Raw genomic sequence first — 18802 nt, 5'->3', positions numbered from 1 at the left:
CCTGGTGATTGCGTTCTCACATGTCATCGCCGACATGACACGGCTTGCTCGGAGGTCGGTGGAAGCTCTGGCGAGAGATGCGCTGCACGAGGGTTGCTGGGATCTGTAGTCTTGGAGCTCTTGCCACCCCTAACGCAGGGGCAGGCGACGTGCGGTTCATCAGACTACCTAGGTACGTCGGTACACAAATCTAGCATAGACCAGACAGAAATCACCTTTGGTTTGTTACCCAGCACGTAAAGTTGTGATATCCGCAAGACAGTTTCACACAATCGAATGCTGGTTTTGATTTGGGCATGCCTTTTGGGAGAATATTGAATTACGATTATGCGGTACGAAGCGCTCTAACAATGTTGTTTATACAAAAATTGAGAATCAACAAAGGGGTATCATCATATCGAACATCTGATACTTCAAGATCTAAGGCCTTGCTCATCACTCGGCCTGGTTTGACCTTCCTCCGCATTTCTAGCTTGCACTTTGTCTTGGTCTGCATGCTTGGCCGGATCAAAGACATAGATTGGGAACTCGAGGAAAATTGTTCTCTTTAGAATGACGGGCAGCTTGGCGTATAGCTGGGGCGGGAACGGGATGAGAATGCTCGTTCGGTGGAGGTATTGCTCGTACTCGGGCCAGCGGTTGCCTTTCTCGTATCTCTTCTTTGCGCCAGGTCGTTCCTGCAGCGTAAGACCGGATACGAACATGAGCAGTAGAGTCAGGAAGAATGGACCGAGAATAGACGCGTACAGAGCGTCATATGCACCGCCCGAGACGTAGTTGTTTGCAGCCGGAGATACAGCGATCGTGAAGATACCTGTCATGATCAGTTTCGGTCCAAAGAAACTCAATGAGCAGCACCTACCAAATTGGATGAGCATCTCGCCGAAGTAATTCGGGTGGCGCGTCCAGGCAAAGAACCCGACGTTGCAGACTGCGCCGTCGCTACCGTGAGCAGTACGGAACCTGTACTTCTGAACGTCGGAAACACTTTCCATGATGAAACCGATTGACCACAGGATGATGCCAGCGATATCACAACCTGTTCCAAAGTCTGGCTGATTGAATCGAGTGACTTTTGGCGAGTTCAGAATAGTGACCGGCATAGATACAGTCCAGACCCAGAACATTTGACTGTAACCCATCAGTAATGACACCCAGCTTACGTCTGTAGCTACTCACAACACCCAGAATCCGAGGAACGACCAGAACTTGTCCCTCTTATCGTCGAAACGATCATCTTTGCCAGTCTTGAGAATCCTGAAAAGAAGAAAGCCGCTCAACCTTGCCGCCCACAGCATGATAAACAGCGATACCACAATGTTGCGCGCATCGCCGCGGTTCTCGCTGCACGAAAGCGTGATAATCGCAAGAAGGATGAAGTTGGTGCCGCCGGCAAAATCAGTAAGTTTGTCGAATTTGAACGAGAAGGCGATCGCAAAGCCGATCAGCTGGTATGCAACAGTGACGAGGAAGGTGATGGCAAGATAATAGTCATCGAGGACGTGTATGGCGGCCATGATGACCTCTGGACGATCTGTTGTTGTGTGCGCGAACCTTGACAGCAGAGTTGCGCCTACATATACAGAAGCCTAGAGCTTACAGCTACGTCGCTACGTACGGAAGCCGAACGTTCCACGCTGCGCTGGCAAAATTTGGCCGACTCCGACGAGCGAGAATCGTATTCTTTGCGATGGAAGTTGGCCCCAGGGGCTGGCAAGCGTCAGGCCCAGGGTAATGACGCACGTCATCGGTCGCCAAGCCACGATTACTAGGCACGACTTTCTCCCGCGATCACCAGCCCTACGCACATGCTTCACAGCACAACGCGACTTCGCAGCTTCGCGATTGATAAGCCTTTTCGACCGCACGGCACTTGGGCGGAAATAGATCGGTAATGGAAGATCGATTTCGTTCATGCACGAGCGGAAGGAAGAAAACGCCATGTTCCACAGAGTGAAACGCCTCCGGTGTGAACCCCATCGCCTCGCGCACATCGCGTGTCAGACTACACCACCATAGCGGCTGGCCAGACGATCGTGAAGCTTGACTACCACCAAAATCGCTTTTCGCGGGCCTGTCGATCATGGGTCGCGCGTTACTGGCCTGGAACAAACCCTGATGACTAGGCTGACCCGACAATGCCATCACCGGCTGCACTACTGCGCGCTGGGACTCCATTTGAGGAACACCGTTCCGACCCTTGAGACGCACCTGAACACTGTTCGAGTAGCCGCGAAGGCTCGAAACCAGCACCACACGGTTAGAAACATGCTGAGCGGGGCTGACATGTCGGACCCGTTAAGTAGGATAGTTTTCGCCTCAGTCATGAACCTTTGAACGGTTTGGCACGCTCTCGCACTATCGGAAGCTTACATTCGTTTGCATCCGGACTATCTGTTTCCATTGTGTGTCCACACGTTTCCGTTCCATCTTCAACTCTTCGGTCTTTCTGCTGTGCAGGTACTGAGAGGTTCTGCATGTCTGTGACATCGCCTTCGATTCTACTCCAGCTGGACTGTTGATGTACTAATTACTAATTTTCTTTTCTATCGTTTCCGGTTCTCACTTCCTCAAGGATTCCACAATGACTAGAACTCTATCATCCTGGGTACCTGCCCTGCTGCTCATAAGTGCAGTACGTATGTCATTTGCTTGTATGGAATCTTCACTGACTGCGTATAGACGGTCACTCAGGCAGTACTTGATCTTCACAATACTCACATACGAACCGAAGTCTCGGGCAGACGTATCGATAACTTGGTATCGGGACTCGACTGGCAACGACGGGATACAGAAGCACTCAACGTACCTGCTGCCGAGCAAGCCAGTGCACTGGACAATGGAAACATCGCCGCCAGGCTTGCACAGAACGGCCTGGACGCAAACGCCTTGTTGAATGGGCTCGCGCAAGGCCAAGGACAAGGCCAAAGGAGTGGCAACGGAGACATTAACACGAATGATGTCGGTGGAGACCTCGCAAACCAGATCGCCGGTGGGGGCTCTACGAGCGTTGACGACATCCTTATTGGGCTTAACGGGCAAAAGCAGAGTACATCAGCAAACCAGACTAGCAACCCGCAGCCGCAGGGCCAGAGTGGTGCGCAAGGAACGACACAGGGTGCCAACCAAGGAGCAGCAGGTGATATCAAGTCGAGCGACATTGCTGGAGATCTTGCAAACCAGCTGGCCCCCAGACCCGGTTCTAGTCAGAGTGGCAGCGCCGATATTGCTGGAGATCTAGCGAATCAACTCGCACCGAACGGACAAGGCCAACTACCATCCCAGTCTGGAGCACCACAAAATGGTAGTAACTTTCAAACTATTCAGATAGTTCAGACTATCGTCACTCAACCCAATGGCCAGGAGATCGCAGCAACGCTTGTCGAGGCACCGCCGCAGGGAGCGGCCGAAGCGACACCTCCCGCTGGAGAAGCGCCAGCAGCAGCCTCGCCAGCAGCCCCAGCTGAAGCGACATCAGCATCATTACCAGCAGCTGGAGAAGCCACTGCCATATCGTCATCAACCGCCGCAAAAGCATCAGCTGAAGCGTCTGCTTCAGTACCGGCTGAGGCAGAGGCACCAACTACGTCGTCTTCAGCTAAAGGGGAAGCGCCGGCAGAAGCAGCACCCGCATCTTCGCTAGCCAAGGGAGAAGCATCAGCTTCGTCATCCGCTGCCGGAGAAGCCTCAGCTGCATCGTCGAAAGCTGCGGCCGAGGCACCAGAGGCAGCCACTGCATCAGCATCATCTGCCGTCGTTGAGAAGCCAGCAGAAGCTCCCGCTTCGTCCAAGGCGGTAAAGACAGTTTTCCCCGCTGGAAAGTCAGCTCTGCCAAAAGTGACCCCTATTCCCTGGACGAATGCGCCTTCCCAGATGGGAGGTATGGCTGCTGGAAACTCAAGCAGCATGGGTGCTAAAGGGGCCGCTATGCCCGCTGCTGAGCCTATGCAGACAGCCAGTCTAGCGGAAAGCAAGAACTCTACTGTACGTTGTTGTTCGAGGTGTCAATATAGTCGTCGCTAACATTACCAAAGGGTTCAGCAGCCGCCATGGCACCTGCAGCTGCTGTAACTGTATCAGCCGGATCAGAGCTCGCAGCTGGCGCTCAAGGTGCTTCAAACTCTACTTCCACCAGTACTGCAGCGATCGACTCGGCCAAGCTTACGGCCGGAGGTCTTGCTGCAACGACAACAACTGCAGTAGGCATGGCAGTCACAGTCAAAGCCGATGGAAACAGTACTGCTGGAGTTGCTAGCGCTTCTGGTGGAGGAGGAGCAGCAGCCGCGGTTACGGTTGTCGCTGGCTCAGGATCTGGAATGAACGGCACTGCATCCTCGGGTGGAGCAGCAGCCGCGGTCACCGTCGTCGCAGGCGGAGGAGGCAATGGGACCGCCGCCGGCCTTGCGGGAGCTACAACTACCTCCAAAGCTGCGGCTGCAGTCACCGTCGTCGCAGGATCTGGTGGTGCAGCCGCTGCTACGGCAGCTTCTCAATGCAACTGCGCGTGCATGTGCCCGGCTGGATCTTTCCCCATGTCCGCACCACAGGCCCAGCCTTTCCAATTAGGATCCATGAGCAGCGCGCCAACAATGAGTCAAAGTACCATGCAGACTGTCGTGGGCAGTGCGGTAACAGTTGAGGCCGGGGGTTCTCCACCGCCTGGAACACAGCAGGCTGCTTCGACCAGCTCAAGCAGCACCGTAGCTATCGACTCGGCTACACTGACTCGGCCTGGCCTTGTCGCAGGGACTACGACGAGTGCGGCTGGAGCGGGTGTAACTATGATGGCTAGCGGATCTGCTTCTGCTTCTGCTTCTTCGGCCGCTGCAACATCATCATCTGCAAGTGTAACACCATCTGTCGAGGTATCGCTTGCATCAGCGACTTCTTCCTCTCCTTCTCTAAAAGCAACAACAAGCGCGCAGGCTCAGAGCCAAGTCGCAGCCGGTGCGCCTGCACCTACGCCCGTTGAAGAGCCTCTGCCTTTCGATATCAGCACTGTTGCGCTACAGAGTCGAGTCACGGTAAATCTCGGAAGGAGGTTGGTAAAGCCGACGCCGGAGGTTCAGGCAGCGATGTGGTGGTGGTAGATGTCTCATTTTTGACAATATACAGATGTCTATGCTTTGTTAGTTTCTATGTTATATAGTTGATTGTAGCAGTTGAGCATTGAGTGTTCCTGCGAGGTAGTAATGTTGAGAGAATACAAAGGTGTGGGTATGATCTTTCTTGTGCATTGCTGCTCGTGTCTATGGGTATCATCTGCCGTCTGTCTGGATAGAGTCAAAATGCTCCTTCCTCAGGATTCTGTCACTTCTCCACCCCCCTCCTGTACTTTTGCCTTTTTGTTCTTGGCTTGCTGGCGCTTCGAGATTGGCTTTTCCGCCTTGGTCTCGTGCAGGGGAGTGCCCTCTAAGCTCTCGCCTGGCCGCTTGCCGTTCTGGTTCTTGTTCGCTTTCCCCTTCGGATCTTGCTTGTCCTTGCCCTTAGCCACAGAGCTTTGTGCTGGCTTCTCTCCACCATAGACGATATCTATGATGCCCTTAAAGCTCTGGCGCTTCAATCGCGCATACTCGACTACACTCCTAGGCTCCTTTGTAAGACCATCTTTCCCTCTCTCTGTGCCGAGTCCCCAGACAGAAGCCAGGTTGATGACATCGCTCGGTGCGCGTATGCCTAGCACGCTCTTCGCTTCCGAACTAAAGATGATGCCCCGACCACGGGTCACGCGTATGAGCTGTGTCGCATTGCTAATCAGGTTGCGCTTTGCGGCGGGGTCGCTCGACATGATACCCTGGCTGTAGCATATTTCGATCTTAATACCACGGGATATAGCTGTCCCCAGCGTAGGGAACTTGAAGTGGGACTCGAATCGCCGGGTCAGGTCGAGTGAAATTATGTCTACGTCCAGACTCTGACATGCCTGCTGGAGAGTGCGGTCGTCTGTGGGTCGCGCGGCTACGAGGTCATATTGCTGCTGGAGTTGTGGTATGCGAAAGTTGGAGGCCGAATCGGTAAGGAAGATATTGCATCGTCGTAGAATGCGCATGCGTGGAGGGACCGGGAAGGGGAGTTTTGTGGGTACAGGCGAACTCTGGTTGAGCAGCGCATTAGCGATTGAAAAGAGGAAGGTGAAAGGGTCGCAGTTTCCTCGACGTACTATATCAGTCGGCAGTTTCCCCGAATACGTGTGCGTGAGAGCAACGACGTCGTATCCTACTGCACCGCGTCAGTCTACCGCCGGCGCATTCAACTACAACTCGAAGAGCTCACATTCGTCGAGGAAAGCTACTGTGCGCTGCAGCTCGCGCGTCGCGTCCGTCCAGGGAACATTCAGGTCGTGAAACATGGCTGCACTAGCTAGAATGACTACTGCAGAGGTGGAAGGAGAAATGCGGCAGCGCAAGCTAAATAATTGTAAGTGAGATAGAAGGGATCGTCATCAGCACCTGGGCCCGCCTGCCGGAAAAGCTTGGCCCTTGCCTGGTACTAGTCTAACGCCCACAAGCCATCCTCCACCACCAACACGAGCAGCCAGAGCTCACCACCGCCGACACCCAGGCACCCCCGCCCAACCACAAGGCCCATCGCGACTGCCGTGACGGCCCTCTGTCGCGCCTTCCTCCATACCCGCTCCTTGCGCTCGCTGTCCTTGGTGCGCTTGCAGGCCTTGCCCTCTTCTCCCAGGGTCCCGACCTCCTCCGCTTCTTCACCCCACTATACGACCCCTCGCTCGATACAACAGCCCCTTGGCGCAGAGATATCAGTACAGACCTCGAAGAACGCGCAAAGTGGAATTCCACAGATCTCCCGGAGAACTGCTTTGTTGTCCGAATGGCGTTGAACAACAGTAGCGGGGCTACAAGCCTCGCTCGCGTCTACGCCGATGTCAACGCGAACATGCCTCGGTCGTACTGGGACTACGACTCGGTGAACATCTCCTGGGGCGTGCTCGAGAACTACGAGGTCGTCCGCAAGATTGGCCGCGGAAAGTACTCGGAGGTCTTTGAGGGCATCAACGTGGTTAACTACCAGAAATGCGTCATCAAGGTCCTCAAGCCCGTCAAGAAGAAGAAGATAAAGCGTGAGATCAAGATCCTGCAGAATCTGTCGGGTGGCCCCAACATCGTCTCGCTGTTGGACGTGGTGCGCGACAACCAGGTTAGTGACGGCTCCGACTGGATTGGCGACTGGGTACTGAGGCCCAACCGCTGCCGCGTGCTCGAGAGAAAGGCTGACCAGCGATCAACAGAGTAAAACACCCTCGCTGATATTCGAATACGTCAACAATACCGACTTCAGGAGTCTGTACCCCAAGTTCCAGGACTACGACGTGCGATACTACATCTTCGAGCTGCTCAAGGCCCTCGACTACTGCCACAGCAAAGGCATCATGCACCGTGATGTCAAGCCTCATAACGTTATGATCGATCATGAGAAGCGGAAGGTGGGCACATCCTATCAGAGCAGAGGAGCACAGCTAACGAGTACTAGTTGCGCCTAATCGACTGGGGTCTAGCGGAATTCTACCATGCAGGAACCGAATACAACGTTCGTGTCGCGTCACGTTACTTCAAGGGCCCCGAGCTACTAGTCGATTTCCAAGAGTACGACTACTCGCTTGATATGTGGTCGCTGGGTGCCATGTTCGCCTCAATGATCTTCAGGCGGGAACCATTCTTCCACGGCAACAGCAACTCTGACCAGCTCGTCAAGATTGCCAAGGTGCTTGGAACAGAGGACCTGTTCGACTATCTCGACAAGTACGACATTGAGCTAGATGCCCAGTACGACGACATACTTAGTCGGTATCCCAAGAAGCCGTGGCACTCGTTCATCAATGCCGAGAACCAGCGCTTTGTCAGCAACGATGCGATTGACTTCCTCGACAAACTGCTGCGATACGATCACCAGGTACGTTCTGTCATATGTAAAGATGCGGTGTCAGACTAACATGTATCAGGACCGACTGACCGCCCAAGAGGCCATGCAACATCCTTACTTTGCGCCCGTCCGACAGGCTGCGCAGCAAAACAGCACCGCGGCATGATTGAGATACCCATTCACGTAATTAGACTTTATGTAATAGCATAAAAGTTACAGCAACGAAATACTCTCCAATCCATCTGTTGCAAGTTTTCTTGGCTGGAGACACAACTGAGGTGCCGGCGTATCAGAACAAGGCGCAAATCACGGAGCGGCAGTGCATAGGGCAAGGTGCTAGGTATCGTTCTTGTATAAGCGATGGGGAGCGCAATGGTATATCGCAGGCGCATGGGAGCAAACAAAGCTCAACAAGTACTCGGCTCAATGCATATTGGGGTGTTGGTGGACGCTCATTCTTGCTAGAAGTGTCTTATGCTCACGGTAGTCAATGATGAATCTTTTTGTGACACACCTATCTCTGACTCGACTTGTGCATCTCATCTGGTGTTTTGCTTTTCATCACATATGAATCATCGTCGGGCATTCCCGATGTGAGATCGGAGAGCTCCTATCGTCTGGCAATGACTGTGTCCCGTAATGACTGTGTTGTATGCAGTCATGGAGCAACGAGCATGGCTCAATGGTTCGTCGTCGTAGGCGGGGTCCGTCCGAGCTCCAGGATGTGGGGTGACGCAGGCCGGACTTGGACGACTCACACCCAGGCACTTTTTTGTTAATGTTGCCCCGCACCGCGCCCACTACACTGCGCGCCGCCTGCAGACGAAACCTCGATTTTCAAAATCTTGCCAGACGCCCATTGCAATTGAGACGGCCAATCCGCAGCCTATCGCGAACCTACACGCCGCTTCACGCTGAGCGCGTGCTCACCCACAAACACCACTACTCGACCGCAACCATGGCGCTCAACGCGTCCTCCCACAACTCGACCGGCGAGAAGACGACGCCAAACACTGCGCCGCCGCCCGAGCTCAGCGCAGACGTCAAGAAAGACATCCTTGGCGCTGCTGAGAACGAGGCCACCGGCCAACATGCGCCTGGCCGTGAGAACGACAAGGGCGTAGAGAAGAAGGAGAAGTCCGCCAAGGAACTCGAGAAGGAGCGCAAGAAGGCCGAGAAGGACGCAAAGTTCAAAGCAAAGAAAGCAGCTGCGGCCGGTGCCTCCAAGGACGTCGCCGCTCCAGCCAAAGAGAAGAAGAAGAAGGGCAAGGAGGAAGAGCAACTACCAGAATACGTCGAAGAGACACCCAAGGGCGAGAAGAAGAGGCTACGGCCCCTAGACGACGCATACACAAAGGCATACATACCCAAGGTCGTCGAGTCGGCATGGGATGCATGGTGGGATTCCCAGGGCTTCTTCAAGCCTCAGTTCGCCGAGAACGGAGACGTCAAGGGACCCGGACACTTCGTCATTCCCATCCCGCCACCCAACGTCACCGGAAAGCTACACTGCGGACACGCGCTCGCTACGAGTCTCCAGGATGTCCTCATACGGTGGCATAGGATGAGGGGCTACACCACCCTCTACCTGCCTGGTTGCGATCACGCTGGTATCGCTACACAGTCCGTTGTCGAGAAGATGCTCAAGCGGAGGGAGAACAAGACGAGATACGATCTTGGTCGCCAAAAGTTCCTTGAGCGGACTATGGAGTGGAAGGAGGAATACCATCAGCATCTCACCAACACCCTCCGCAGAATGGGTGGATCGTTCGATTGGACACGCGAGGCTTTCACTATGGATGAGAACTGCTCCAAGGCTGTTACGGAAACCTTCGTACGCCTGCATGAGGATGGCTTGATCTACCGCAGTAACAGATTGGTCAACTGGTGTACGGCTCTCAACACGGCGCTTAGCACACTTGAGGTCGACAACAAGGATCTGGCTGGACCTACCAAGCTGTCTGTGCCTGGGTACGAGAGGATGGTTGAGTTCGGTGTCCTTACTCACTTCAAGTACGCCATCGAAGGTACTGACCAGTTCATCGAGATCGCTACAACACGTCCCGAGACTATGCTCGGTGACTCCGGTATCGCTGTTCACCCCAAAGACGACCGTTACAAGGACCTCGTCGGAAAGAAAGCCCGTCACCCCTTCATCGACCGTCTCATGCCCATCGTTGCTGACGACTATGTCGACCCTGAGTTTGGTACCGGAGCTGTGAAGCTTACTCCAGCGCACGACCCTAACGATTTCAACCTCGGAAAGAAGCACGGTCTTGAATTCATCAACATCTTGAACGACAACGGAACCATGAACAAGAACGCTGGTCAATTTGAAGGTGCTAAGCGTTTCGATGTTCGTTACACCGTCGTTGATGCGTTGAAGAAGGCGGATCTTTTCGTAAAGACGGAGCCCAACCCCATGAAGGTCCCCATCTGCTCAAGATCTGGCGACGTCATCGAGCCTATCATGAAGCCCCAATGGTGGATGAAGATGGACAGCCTGGCTAAGCCCGCTATCGAAGCCGTCGAGAAGGGCGACATTAAGATCAGGCCCGCCACCTCCGAGAAGGTCTACATGCACTGGATGAACAACATCCAAGATTGGTGCTTGTCCCGACAGCTGTGGTGGGGTCACCAGATTCCCGCGTACTTTGTCGAAATCGAAGGTCAAGCGGGTGACCGAAGTGAGGACGAGCTCTGGATCACCGGCCGCACAGAAGAGGAGGCGCGGGCCAAGGCAGAGAAGAAGTTCCCCGGTAAGAAGTTCACGCTATCACGGGATGAGGATGTTCTCGACACATGGTTCTCTTCCGGTCTGTGGCCATTCTCCACCCTCGGCTGGCCCAACCAGACTGCCGATCTGGAGAAGCTCTTCCCCACATCTGTTCTCGAGACTGGATGGGACATTCTCTTCTTCTGGGTTGCCAGGATGATCTTCCTCTCCTTGTACCTCACCGGCAAGGTTCCGTTCAAGGAGGTCTACTGCCATTCGCTCATTCGTGACTCTGACGGCAGGAAGATGTCCAAGTCGCTGGGTAACGTTGTAGACCCTGTTGACATCATGGATGGTATCACTCTGCAGAAGCTACATGACCAGCTTCGCGCGGGTAACCTTGATCCCAAGGAGTTGACCAAGGCGGAGAAGTACCAGAAGACAGCCTTCCCCCAGGGTATTCCCGAATGTGGTGCTGATGCGTTGCGCATGGCTCTTGTTGGGTACACCACAGGAGGAGGTGACATCTCGTTCGATGTCAACGTAGGTGATCCCTTATCTATTGTTCTCGATGTTGTATACTGACTAGTCATCAGGTCATCCACGGATACCGAAGGTTCTGTAACAAGATCTACCAAGCCACCAAGTACGTCATTGGACGTCTGGGTGACAACTTCACACCACGAGAGAAGGTCACAAAGGGAGGTTCAGAGTCACTACCTGAGCGATACATTCTGCATCAGCTCAACGTCGCTTCCAAGAAGATCAACGACCACTTGGAGGCACGCGAGTTCAGTCTGGCTACCCAGGCTGCCTACAAGTACTTCTACGTCTACCTTTGCGACACCTACATCGAGAACAGCAAGGCCATTTTCGACGAAGGCAGCGAAGAGCAGAAGGAAAGCGCGAAACAGACGCTCTACACCGCCATCGAGGGAGGACTGAACATGATCCACCCCTTCATGCCCTTCCTCACCGAAGAGCTATGGCAGCGTCTCCCCCGCCGTCAAGGCGACTCCACCCCCTCCATCACCATCGCGCCCTTCCCCCAATACAAGCCAGAGTTCGAAGACGAGACCGCAAACGCCGAATACGAGCTCCTCGTCGACAGCGCAAAGGGTCTCCGTTCTCTGACCGCCGAATACGCCATCAAAGAAGGCGCATCCACCTACATCAAGTCCCTGGACGACTCTACCCACGCCACCCTCTCAACCCCCACCTCCCTCCCTTCCATCCGCTCCCTCGCCGGCAAAACCGTCGCAGACATCAAAATCCTGTCTCCCACCGACTCCATCCCCTCCGGCTGCGCCGTCTACACAATCGGCACCGCCGCGACCGCGTACCTCGACGTCAAGGGCCGCATCGAGCTCGACAAGGAGATTACCAAGGCTCAAGACCGCCTCGTCAAGGCGAACGAGACGATTACGCGCCAGAAGAAGATTATGGATGATGAGTGGGAGCAGAAGGTTAGTGATGCGGTCAAGGAGCAGGAGAAGGAGAAGCTGAGGACTGCGGAGCTGGAGGCCAGGAATTGGGAGGCGAGTATTGAGCAGTTCCAGAAGATGAAGATTGAGTAGATGTGTGGCTTGTTAGAGAGGAGGATCTCGTGATTTCGATGGAGATGTATTAGCTTAGAAACGATCACTACGACGTAAAGTAAAAGTGCCAATTGATGAATGCAGATTCGAGTTTTGAACGAATTGGAATGTTGTACATTGGCTGCACTGTATCTCCGTGGGACTACGCAGAATCTCTCTGGGTTGGAGGCTTGGCTTTCCCATATCTTTTCCTTCCATCTTACTGTGGTGCAAGCCTCCTTACTTCCTATCGTAACACGGACCTCTGAATGAATCCGATAGGTATACATATGATGAAACGAACGCCTCGAATCCAAACCCCTGGCATGTTCCTTCCTTCGCCTCCACCCCAGCTTCCTCTCTCCTCATCTTCCCATTTAAGAAACAGCCTTAACCTCTAACGCGCCATTGGCACTCTCCTTAACCATCTGCGCATCCCCACCAGCACCCGCACTACTCTCGTTCTTAACCATAGTAGGCATACTGACGCTCCTGCCCTCGCCAAGCACCTCAGGCCTCCATCTAACCAGCAATTTCTGCGCACTAGGTTTCGCCCGCTCATTCTCCGTCCACATCTCTGCCAGGATATCGACGACGATCTTGCGAACAGGCGGGCGGAACATGTAAAGATAGTGGAGTGTGTTACACGCCAAGTCGATGCGCTCAGGGTCTTCGGCCATCTTCTTGAGGCGTACCAAGATGCTGTAGTCGATGGCGGGGATCTCGGAGAGGAAGCGGATGATGATCTTATCGGTGTGTTCGATGTAGGGTAGAATACCGTCGATGAGGCGAAGAGCGCAGCGGTGGTAGTTCCCTGGTGGCTTCGGCGAGGTGTGGTGGTTGGAGGAACCGTTTGCAGCGGTGTCTTCGGCGGACTCGGCGAGGACCATGTCGTTGTACCATTCTTCGTTGAGCCACGAGATGGCGACGTCGATGCGTGACTTCCAGTTGTACAGTATGTATTGGTAGAGGCCGTCTCTTACCGCATCGCTGATGTGCATGTTGCCCTGGGCGTTCTTAACGGCGTATTCATCTTTGATGCCTTCTTCCGGGTCGTCTAGGCCAGCGCTGGCTCGTGTAGCTAGCCGAGAGAGTATAGTGACCCAGGCGTCTCTGTTGTAGTCGGTAGCTGCGAGTCGATTAAAGCCGCCTTTTGCGACTTTGCTCTTTTGTGTCTCATCTACACTGCTCAGCATGCCGAAGGCTCGATGTACGGTCATGTCACCGTACTTCTGAACATCCTGTTCTGATAACGGAGGTGCCTCGGGCAGCTTGTAGGGTGCTAACGCGGTTGACGGTCCGCCTTGTGAGGAGAAGGGATTCGAGGGGATGCCATCGAGCTTGTTGATGAGTTGTTCAGCGTCTTCGGGCTCGAAGTCGGGCTCGTATTCCTCTTCGTCTTCTGCGGCGGCGGTGGGTAGGGGCTGTACAGGGCGACTTGGTGCGGTCTGTTTGAGTGTCTGATAACGAGCGCGGACGGCCTAAATGATGTTAGCACGGCCACGACCGACACCTCCAATAAAGCCTGAAACGTGCAGGCCAACGTGGGTCTGCATTGGACAGGGAACATCACATACGTTGATAGCTTGTTCAAGCTTCTGTGGGTTCACCGACTGCAGAACAGGCACGACTATCCTCAGCAATTGCTCGGGATCCCTGAAGTTTTGTACATCAAAGTTCGCAGTGCTGCCCTCAGCGTTCAGTGTGTATAGTTGTCGCCAGCTCACTTCACCAGGCGGTAGCGGCTGGACGGATGGCGTGCGACTTGGAGGCTCAGCAACCAACCGTTGCCTCTTTGCCGGGTCAAGACCATCAGTAGGCTCAACCGGCGCTGGACGTTTACGGTTAGATTCATCGAACACTTCAACCCGTGTACGGTGCATGCGTTCAAGGAACTGCTGTATCCGTCCGTTGATGGGGTTATCTGGGGAGTTTCTACGTTTGTGAGCATCAGCAGTACTATCATATAGCAAGGCAAACATACCTCTTTATGATGTTCACAAGCAGTGCCCTTGTTGTGCGCTCAATTGACTTCATGATGACCTTGTTCTTGGGCGTCATGGGCGAATTGGCGAGCTTGAGAGGGTTGAAGTTGAAGACACTGTTCAAGATCTTATTTGCAACATTTGGGCGGCGGTGGATTAGCATGCCCAAGCTGTTGAGTGTGGCAGTCACAAGCAAGCCGTCGCTAGTCTCTGTTAGAGGCATTCCAGCAGTCTGCGACTGTCTATCTAACCTGTGGTCTCCGTGTATGATATCCAGCAACCTGTCCAACAGCCCGTGTCCTTCAGCCTCGAGGCTCGCGTAGGGTATGAGGGGGTGGTCGCGGGATACGAGGGAGAGGGAGATGTCGTTCGGGTCGGCGCGCTGCGAGGGATCAGATGGCTGTCTATACATTGGGTAGAGTGTAGTATTTACCCTAGGGTCCGTAACGCCTGGTGTCTGTACAAGGACGACTTGCTGGAGGAACTTGACGCAACATATTCGCACACCGGGCGCGGCTGCGTCCATCCGGCGCAAGATGTTGGACTTGATGCCGGCCATAAGCTGCCATTTCTGGGCATCGCTGGCGTCGGAGACACTGACACATGCAAGTATAAGAAGGTGTTCGCGTGACAGCAATCATGGGCATCTGGCAAGGGGACCTCAAGATGCGCATGGCATATTTGACATGGGGACTTCTATCTGATGCCTGGGAGGTCACTTACATGTGTTTGTAGACAAGCGGGTACACGCTGGCAGCCGCCTGGATGGCGCTCTTGATGACGCTCTTGTCTTCAACATTGTCGAGGTAGGCTTTCAGAGTAGCCAGCACAGAGGGCGCGCTGTTCTGCTTGACGTCTTGAGGCCATGTTGGCGACGCAAAAGCCTCGGCCAGAAAGTCGGCACCCCAGCGCTGTATCTCGATGCTCTGGTCTTCACTGTAGCCGATGATGGGGAGCACGCCCGGTATGATGGTAGGATAGTATCTACCGTCGCCTAACGCGAGCGACCGGGCGGACTCCATCTGCTGTATCGTTTGCGAACTCATGGCGATGGCTGATGGCGAGTGCACACGAGACGAGCTTTGTTTCTTCGAAAGGGTGAAGAGAAGTGACGCTGCCTCACGCGCGCACGGCAGTCAGACTAAGAACGCGACAAAGCCCGGTATCCGACGTCAAGGGCGCTCCCATTCCCAGCAAAGCTAATAATCAAAGAGGCGTAGAGAGCGTGGAGAAGCGAAGGGGGGTTGCGCGACTGGTGTTGTTGACTACAGCTGCGGGTGGTGAGTGACGCGGAGTGTTCGCGGCAGTGCCATGATGATCTACGCCTGGCCGCCAAGGCCGCCTAGCGTGGTGGAAGTTCACCACCGCGGCGAGACATTGGCGATTCCCCGCAAAGCAGTGAGAGTCTCAGCACGCCAACATGGGATAGTAAGTGGCATTGCGCATGTACATCGAGGGTGTATGCTAACGCCGACAGCAAACCCTTCCGCTCGACCTACTATGACGACCGCATGCGGGCATCGCCGGCCCTGCTGCGAACCCGCGCGCCGTACCTGATCAAAAACACCATCACCGGCTTCGCTATCTGCACCCTGGTGGTTGGCATCTGTATGGTACACGCCTTCTCTGCCTAGAGCATTGACTAATTGCGCATAGACACATACACCATCAATGCCATCTCGCAGGATGAGTTCGAGGATGTCATCGTACCGGACAAGCCTCTAGACCGAGCCGCACAGCCACTGGGCACCACCCAAGCACTCCAGCAGGCAGTCGAAGCGCGGAAGTAGCGAAACACACGACCTTGTATATTGGTGTATAAGAATATGGGCATTGGGCAGGCGCTATAGGATCATTCAGGGAATACCACTTTTTAACCATATGATCTTGTTCGGCCCACAGAGTTGTCTTGAATTGGTTTGGTATTCCATCGCAGTCATTCGCAGCCATCAGGTCACTGGCCGTGTTTTGTGCCTTCCACATGCACTTGCCTCTCGCTACCTAATGCTCACGACTCATAGATTTATGGTTGCGTTTAACGAGTGCGCCTTGGCTCTGGATCCTTTTCAAACCCTGGGCCGTCTCCCACGATCACTGTCGCCTGACCTTGGCGAACTCAAAGTTCGGTATATCGCCATGTGGATCTGGTTCAGCCAACAGTAGGTGCTCTACTACAAAGCCAAATTACGTATGATGTATTCGCAGCCTACGAGCCTCATGGTTTCAGTCATCACTTAGTGCAGCGTGACCGTCTGAAGGTGGCAGCGTAAAGAGCGGTAGCATCCATAAATTAGCTGTGCGCCTGGAAATTTCTTCTATATGACTTTCCTCAGACACATATAAGACTTCCTCTGTCTATCTTACATCCCATCGCTAGCTATGGCTTCTCTTACCACCACTAACGCCGACCTTGCTCGGCTGAGCGCGAGCACCGACAGCAGCACTACCATCGACGAAGCCGATTTGAAGGCCTCCACCCGCGTCCAACGAAAAGACAAGTCGTCTGTTAGGCGCTGGTTCAGCTTTGTTCGTAAAATTGTCTCCCCCCAAAACACACGAAAGCAGTCAGAGTGTTCGACATGCGGGAAGAAATCCGAGGAGTCTCTCGTCCAAGTCTCCCCTCCCAGAGCATCATCCACCATCGCCATCGCTCCCTCCAGTACTTATGAGGAAGGCATCGAAGGCACAACGAAGGTGGACCCGACTGCCTTCCTGAGGCCTGTTGCGCGGTCCACATCTGTACCCGCATCCCTTCGTCGCTCGGCTCCCGCCCCTGCCTTCGCAAGTTCTTATCTCGAGGCAATCTCTGAAGAACCAACAGACTCGTCGACACATCGATCAGACACGGTCGAAACCGTCAAAGTCGACGACTCCACGCCACCCAAGCCGGCAAAGGCCAAACGCAGTCACGGCCCCCGCAAGCCGATCATGATTACCCCCGACCTGATCAAGAAAATCGAGAGGGACAACAAGAAACGCCAGGGTCCGCCTGTTCGAGTGGCTGAGGCGAAGAAGAATAGCAGGGGCGCTGTTGCCTCGGGGTCTGGTGCGAAGGGTGTTCGCGCCAACCCGATGAGATGGTCGCAAGACTAAGGGGAGGATGAAGGTCAGCGGAAAGGATGGTATAAGGGGACTCACCCCATATGGCCCTAGGAAACGTGCTTTCTCGAATTCATCGCGATGGTGTGGCATGGAGACATTCCCTGCATCTTGCACCATCACTGGCATTTAGCAAGACTTGGGAAAAGCTTCACACTAGTTCTTTATATTACACAACAGTTAGAATTGATACGCGATGTTCTCGAAAGCATCGCACTTGATTTACAATAGATATGATCTCGATACACGCGCAGACATTTGTGACCCTGTTCTATACTAACAATCACTTCAACTTTCTCCAGGTGCTAGGCACGAACCCGAAGAATTCGAAATTTTCCAGCAACACAGATAATATTCAACACTTTGTGCGCGACCTTTGCTGACTACAACGTTGATTCCCATGGTAGAAATCTTTGCAATACCACACCCGGGCGACTACAACGCCGCCCAACTCTTTTATCCGCTCCACATCCCACATTTGTCAGCTCCAGCCCATCCATTCAGCGTATACCTATTGTATACTGGCTGGACGACATACCTCTCCTTTAGGCTGATACAAAAATTTATGGTCACTATGTAGCCCCCAGATTTGTTCTCCGTCCTTTAAGAGTAATGAACCAAACATATCATAGGCACAGTCATAGCTTTTCAAATATAAAACTCATATACTTTTCACATAAGAATCCTTTTAACTCCAACATTTTAGTAAAGCCTATCGAATTCATTCAACAATTCTCCTACTATTGCCTTACATTCACCCACATAAACAACCACAAAGATGGCACCAAAGCAAGCGCCCACCTTCCCTCTATCCACCAACAAACCAATTCCAAGCCCACGCTCCAAATGCGCCTGGGAAATCAAAGTACGACAAGTCCGTGAGAACTCTCCCGTCTCCCCCTCCTTCCTCTTCGCCACGCCAATCCGCTCCTTCACTATTACACCGAAGCGGAAACGCTCGTCGAGCGAAGATGAAGACAACGTCAAAAGCGAGGACAAAGACGCACAAGAACACGAACAAAGACATGTTGCCAAAGTCGCAAAAATGGAGGAGACACCAGACACAGCGTACGATGCCGATGACGAGGGTGCAAACGACACTGAAGAGATATCTCTTCCAATCATAATACCCGATCCTTACTTCTGGTATAGGAATGCGACGGGGCAAAGCCAGCCCCAGGAATACTGGTACCCTGGAGTACCGCCACAAGAAAAGCGAGAGAGCAAGGAAGTGCCTTGGTATTACAAGCCCTCCCCGTTTCTCGAGGGTTACTGGGGTTCCCAGTACCTATTTCTTGCTGAGAGGCAATGGAAGACGTCTTATTCATTGCATAAGACGGGTGAAGAGGATGTGAAGATTAGTGTTGGAAGACGGAAGAAGTACAAGGCGGGAGAGGGGTGGGCAGTGGTAGAAAAGAACTTGAGTCTCGAGATTAAGGATAGGGGATTGCCGAGTTTGGCAGAGGAATAGTATTGAGTTGCAGGGCAGTTTGATTGAGGATGTTAGACAGCTATTAGAGAATTCGTCGGAATAGGGATAC

General features: G+C 53.7%; 9 protein-coding genes across 9 annotated transcripts; 6 read left to right on the top strand and 3 right to left on the bottom strand.

Moving 5' to 3' along the window:
• Nucleotides 1–413: 413 nt before the first annotated feature.
• On the bottom strand, nucleotides 414–1517 carry J4E84_006131 (uncharacterized protein; the record flags this gene model as incomplete). The annotated part of the gene is made up of 3 exons (XM_049388722.1): nucleotides 414–814; nucleotides 863–1131; nucleotides 1180–1517. 3 exons carry the CDS (start codon nucleotides 1515–1517, stop codon nucleotides 414–416), a joined length of 1008 nt encoding a protein of 335 aa, XP_049243621.1.
• Nucleotides 1518–2584: 1067 nt separating this feature from the next.
• On the top strand, nucleotides 2585–5090 carry J4E84_006130 (uncharacterized protein; the record flags this gene model as incomplete). Its single annotated transcript, XM_049388721.1, has 4 exons — nucleotides 2585–2635; nucleotides 2683–3984; nucleotides 4035–4199; nucleotides 4926–5090. 4 exons carry the CDS (start codon nucleotides 2585–2587, stop codon nucleotides 5088–5090), a joined length of 1683 nt encoding a protein of 560 aa, XP_049243620.1.
• A 209-nt stretch (nucleotides 5091–5299) lies between these two features.
• Nucleotides 5300–6349, bottom strand: J4E84_006129 (uncharacterized protein; the record flags this gene model as incomplete). Its single annotated transcript, XM_049388720.1, has 2 exons — nucleotides 5300–6159; nucleotides 6274–6349. The coding sequence occupies 2 exons, from the start codon at nucleotides 6347–6349 to the stop codon at nucleotides 5300–5302; spliced, it is 936 nt and encodes a 311-aa protein (XP_049243619.1).
• A 16-nt stretch (nucleotides 6350–6365) lies between these two features.
• On the top strand, nucleotides 6366–8050 carry J4E84_006128 (uncharacterized protein; the record flags this gene model as incomplete). The annotated part of the gene is made up of 5 exons (XM_049388719.1): nucleotides 6366–6417; nucleotides 6509–7253; nucleotides 7303–7447; nucleotides 7495–7914; nucleotides 7964–8050. 5 exons carry the CDS (start codon nucleotides 6366–6368, stop codon nucleotides 8048–8050), a joined length of 1449 nt encoding a protein of 482 aa, XP_049243618.1.
• Nucleotides 8051–8842: 792 nt separating this feature from the next.
• On the top strand, nucleotides 8843–12177 carry J4E84_006127 (uncharacterized protein; the record flags this gene model as incomplete). Its single annotated transcript, XM_049388718.1, has 2 exons — nucleotides 8843–11143; nucleotides 11197–12177. The coding sequence occupies 2 exons, from the start codon at nucleotides 8843–8845 to the stop codon at nucleotides 12175–12177; spliced, it is 3282 nt and encodes a 1093-aa protein (XP_049243617.1).
• A 377-nt stretch (nucleotides 12178–12554) lies between these two features.
• J4E84_006126 (uncharacterized protein) lies at nucleotides 12555–15184 on the bottom strand (the record flags this gene model as incomplete). The annotated part of the gene is made up of 6 exons (XM_049388717.1): nucleotides 12555–13658; nucleotides 13755–14112; nucleotides 14162–14365; nucleotides 14414–14544; nucleotides 14596–14758; nucleotides 14886–15184. 6 exons carry the CDS (start codon nucleotides 15182–15184, stop codon nucleotides 12555–12557), a joined length of 2259 nt encoding a protein of 752 aa, XP_049243616.1.
• Nucleotides 15185–15673: 489 nt separating this feature from the next.
• Nucleotides 15674–15952, top strand: J4E84_006125 (uncharacterized protein; the record flags this gene model as incomplete). The annotated part of the gene is made up of 2 exons (XM_049388716.1): nucleotides 15674–15770; nucleotides 15819–15952. 2 exons carry the CDS (start codon nucleotides 15674–15676, stop codon nucleotides 15950–15952), a joined length of 231 nt encoding a protein of 76 aa, XP_049243615.1.
• Nucleotides 15953–16541: 589 nt separating this feature from the next.
• On the top strand, nucleotides 16542–17255 carry J4E84_006124 (uncharacterized protein; the record flags this gene model as incomplete). Its single annotated transcript, XM_049388715.1, has 1 exon — nucleotides 16542–17255. One exon carries the CDS (start codon nucleotides 16542–16544, stop codon nucleotides 17253–17255), a length of 714 nt encoding a protein of 237 aa, XP_049243614.1.
• Nucleotides 17256–18039: 784 nt separating this feature from the next.
• Nucleotides 18040–18732, top strand: J4E84_006123 (uncharacterized protein; the record flags this gene model as incomplete). The annotated part of the gene is made up of 1 exon (XM_049388714.1): nucleotides 18040–18732. One exon carries the CDS (start codon nucleotides 18040–18042, stop codon nucleotides 18730–18732), a length of 693 nt encoding a protein of 230 aa, XP_049243613.1.
• Nucleotides 18733–18802: the final 70 nt, after the last annotated feature.

The sequence above is a fragment of the Alternaria hordeiaustralica genome (genome assembly GCF_023758085.1).
Source record: "Alternaria hordeiaustralica strain BMP 2776 chromosome Unknown scaffold_11, whole genome shotgun sequence".
NCBI classification, from domain to species: Eukaryota; Fungi; Ascomycota; class Dothideomycetes; order Pleosporales; family Pleosporaceae; genus Alternaria; species Alternaria hordeiaustralica.
Note: the sequence above shows the minus strand (reverse complement) of the source record. Positions and strands in the feature narration are given on the sequence as shown.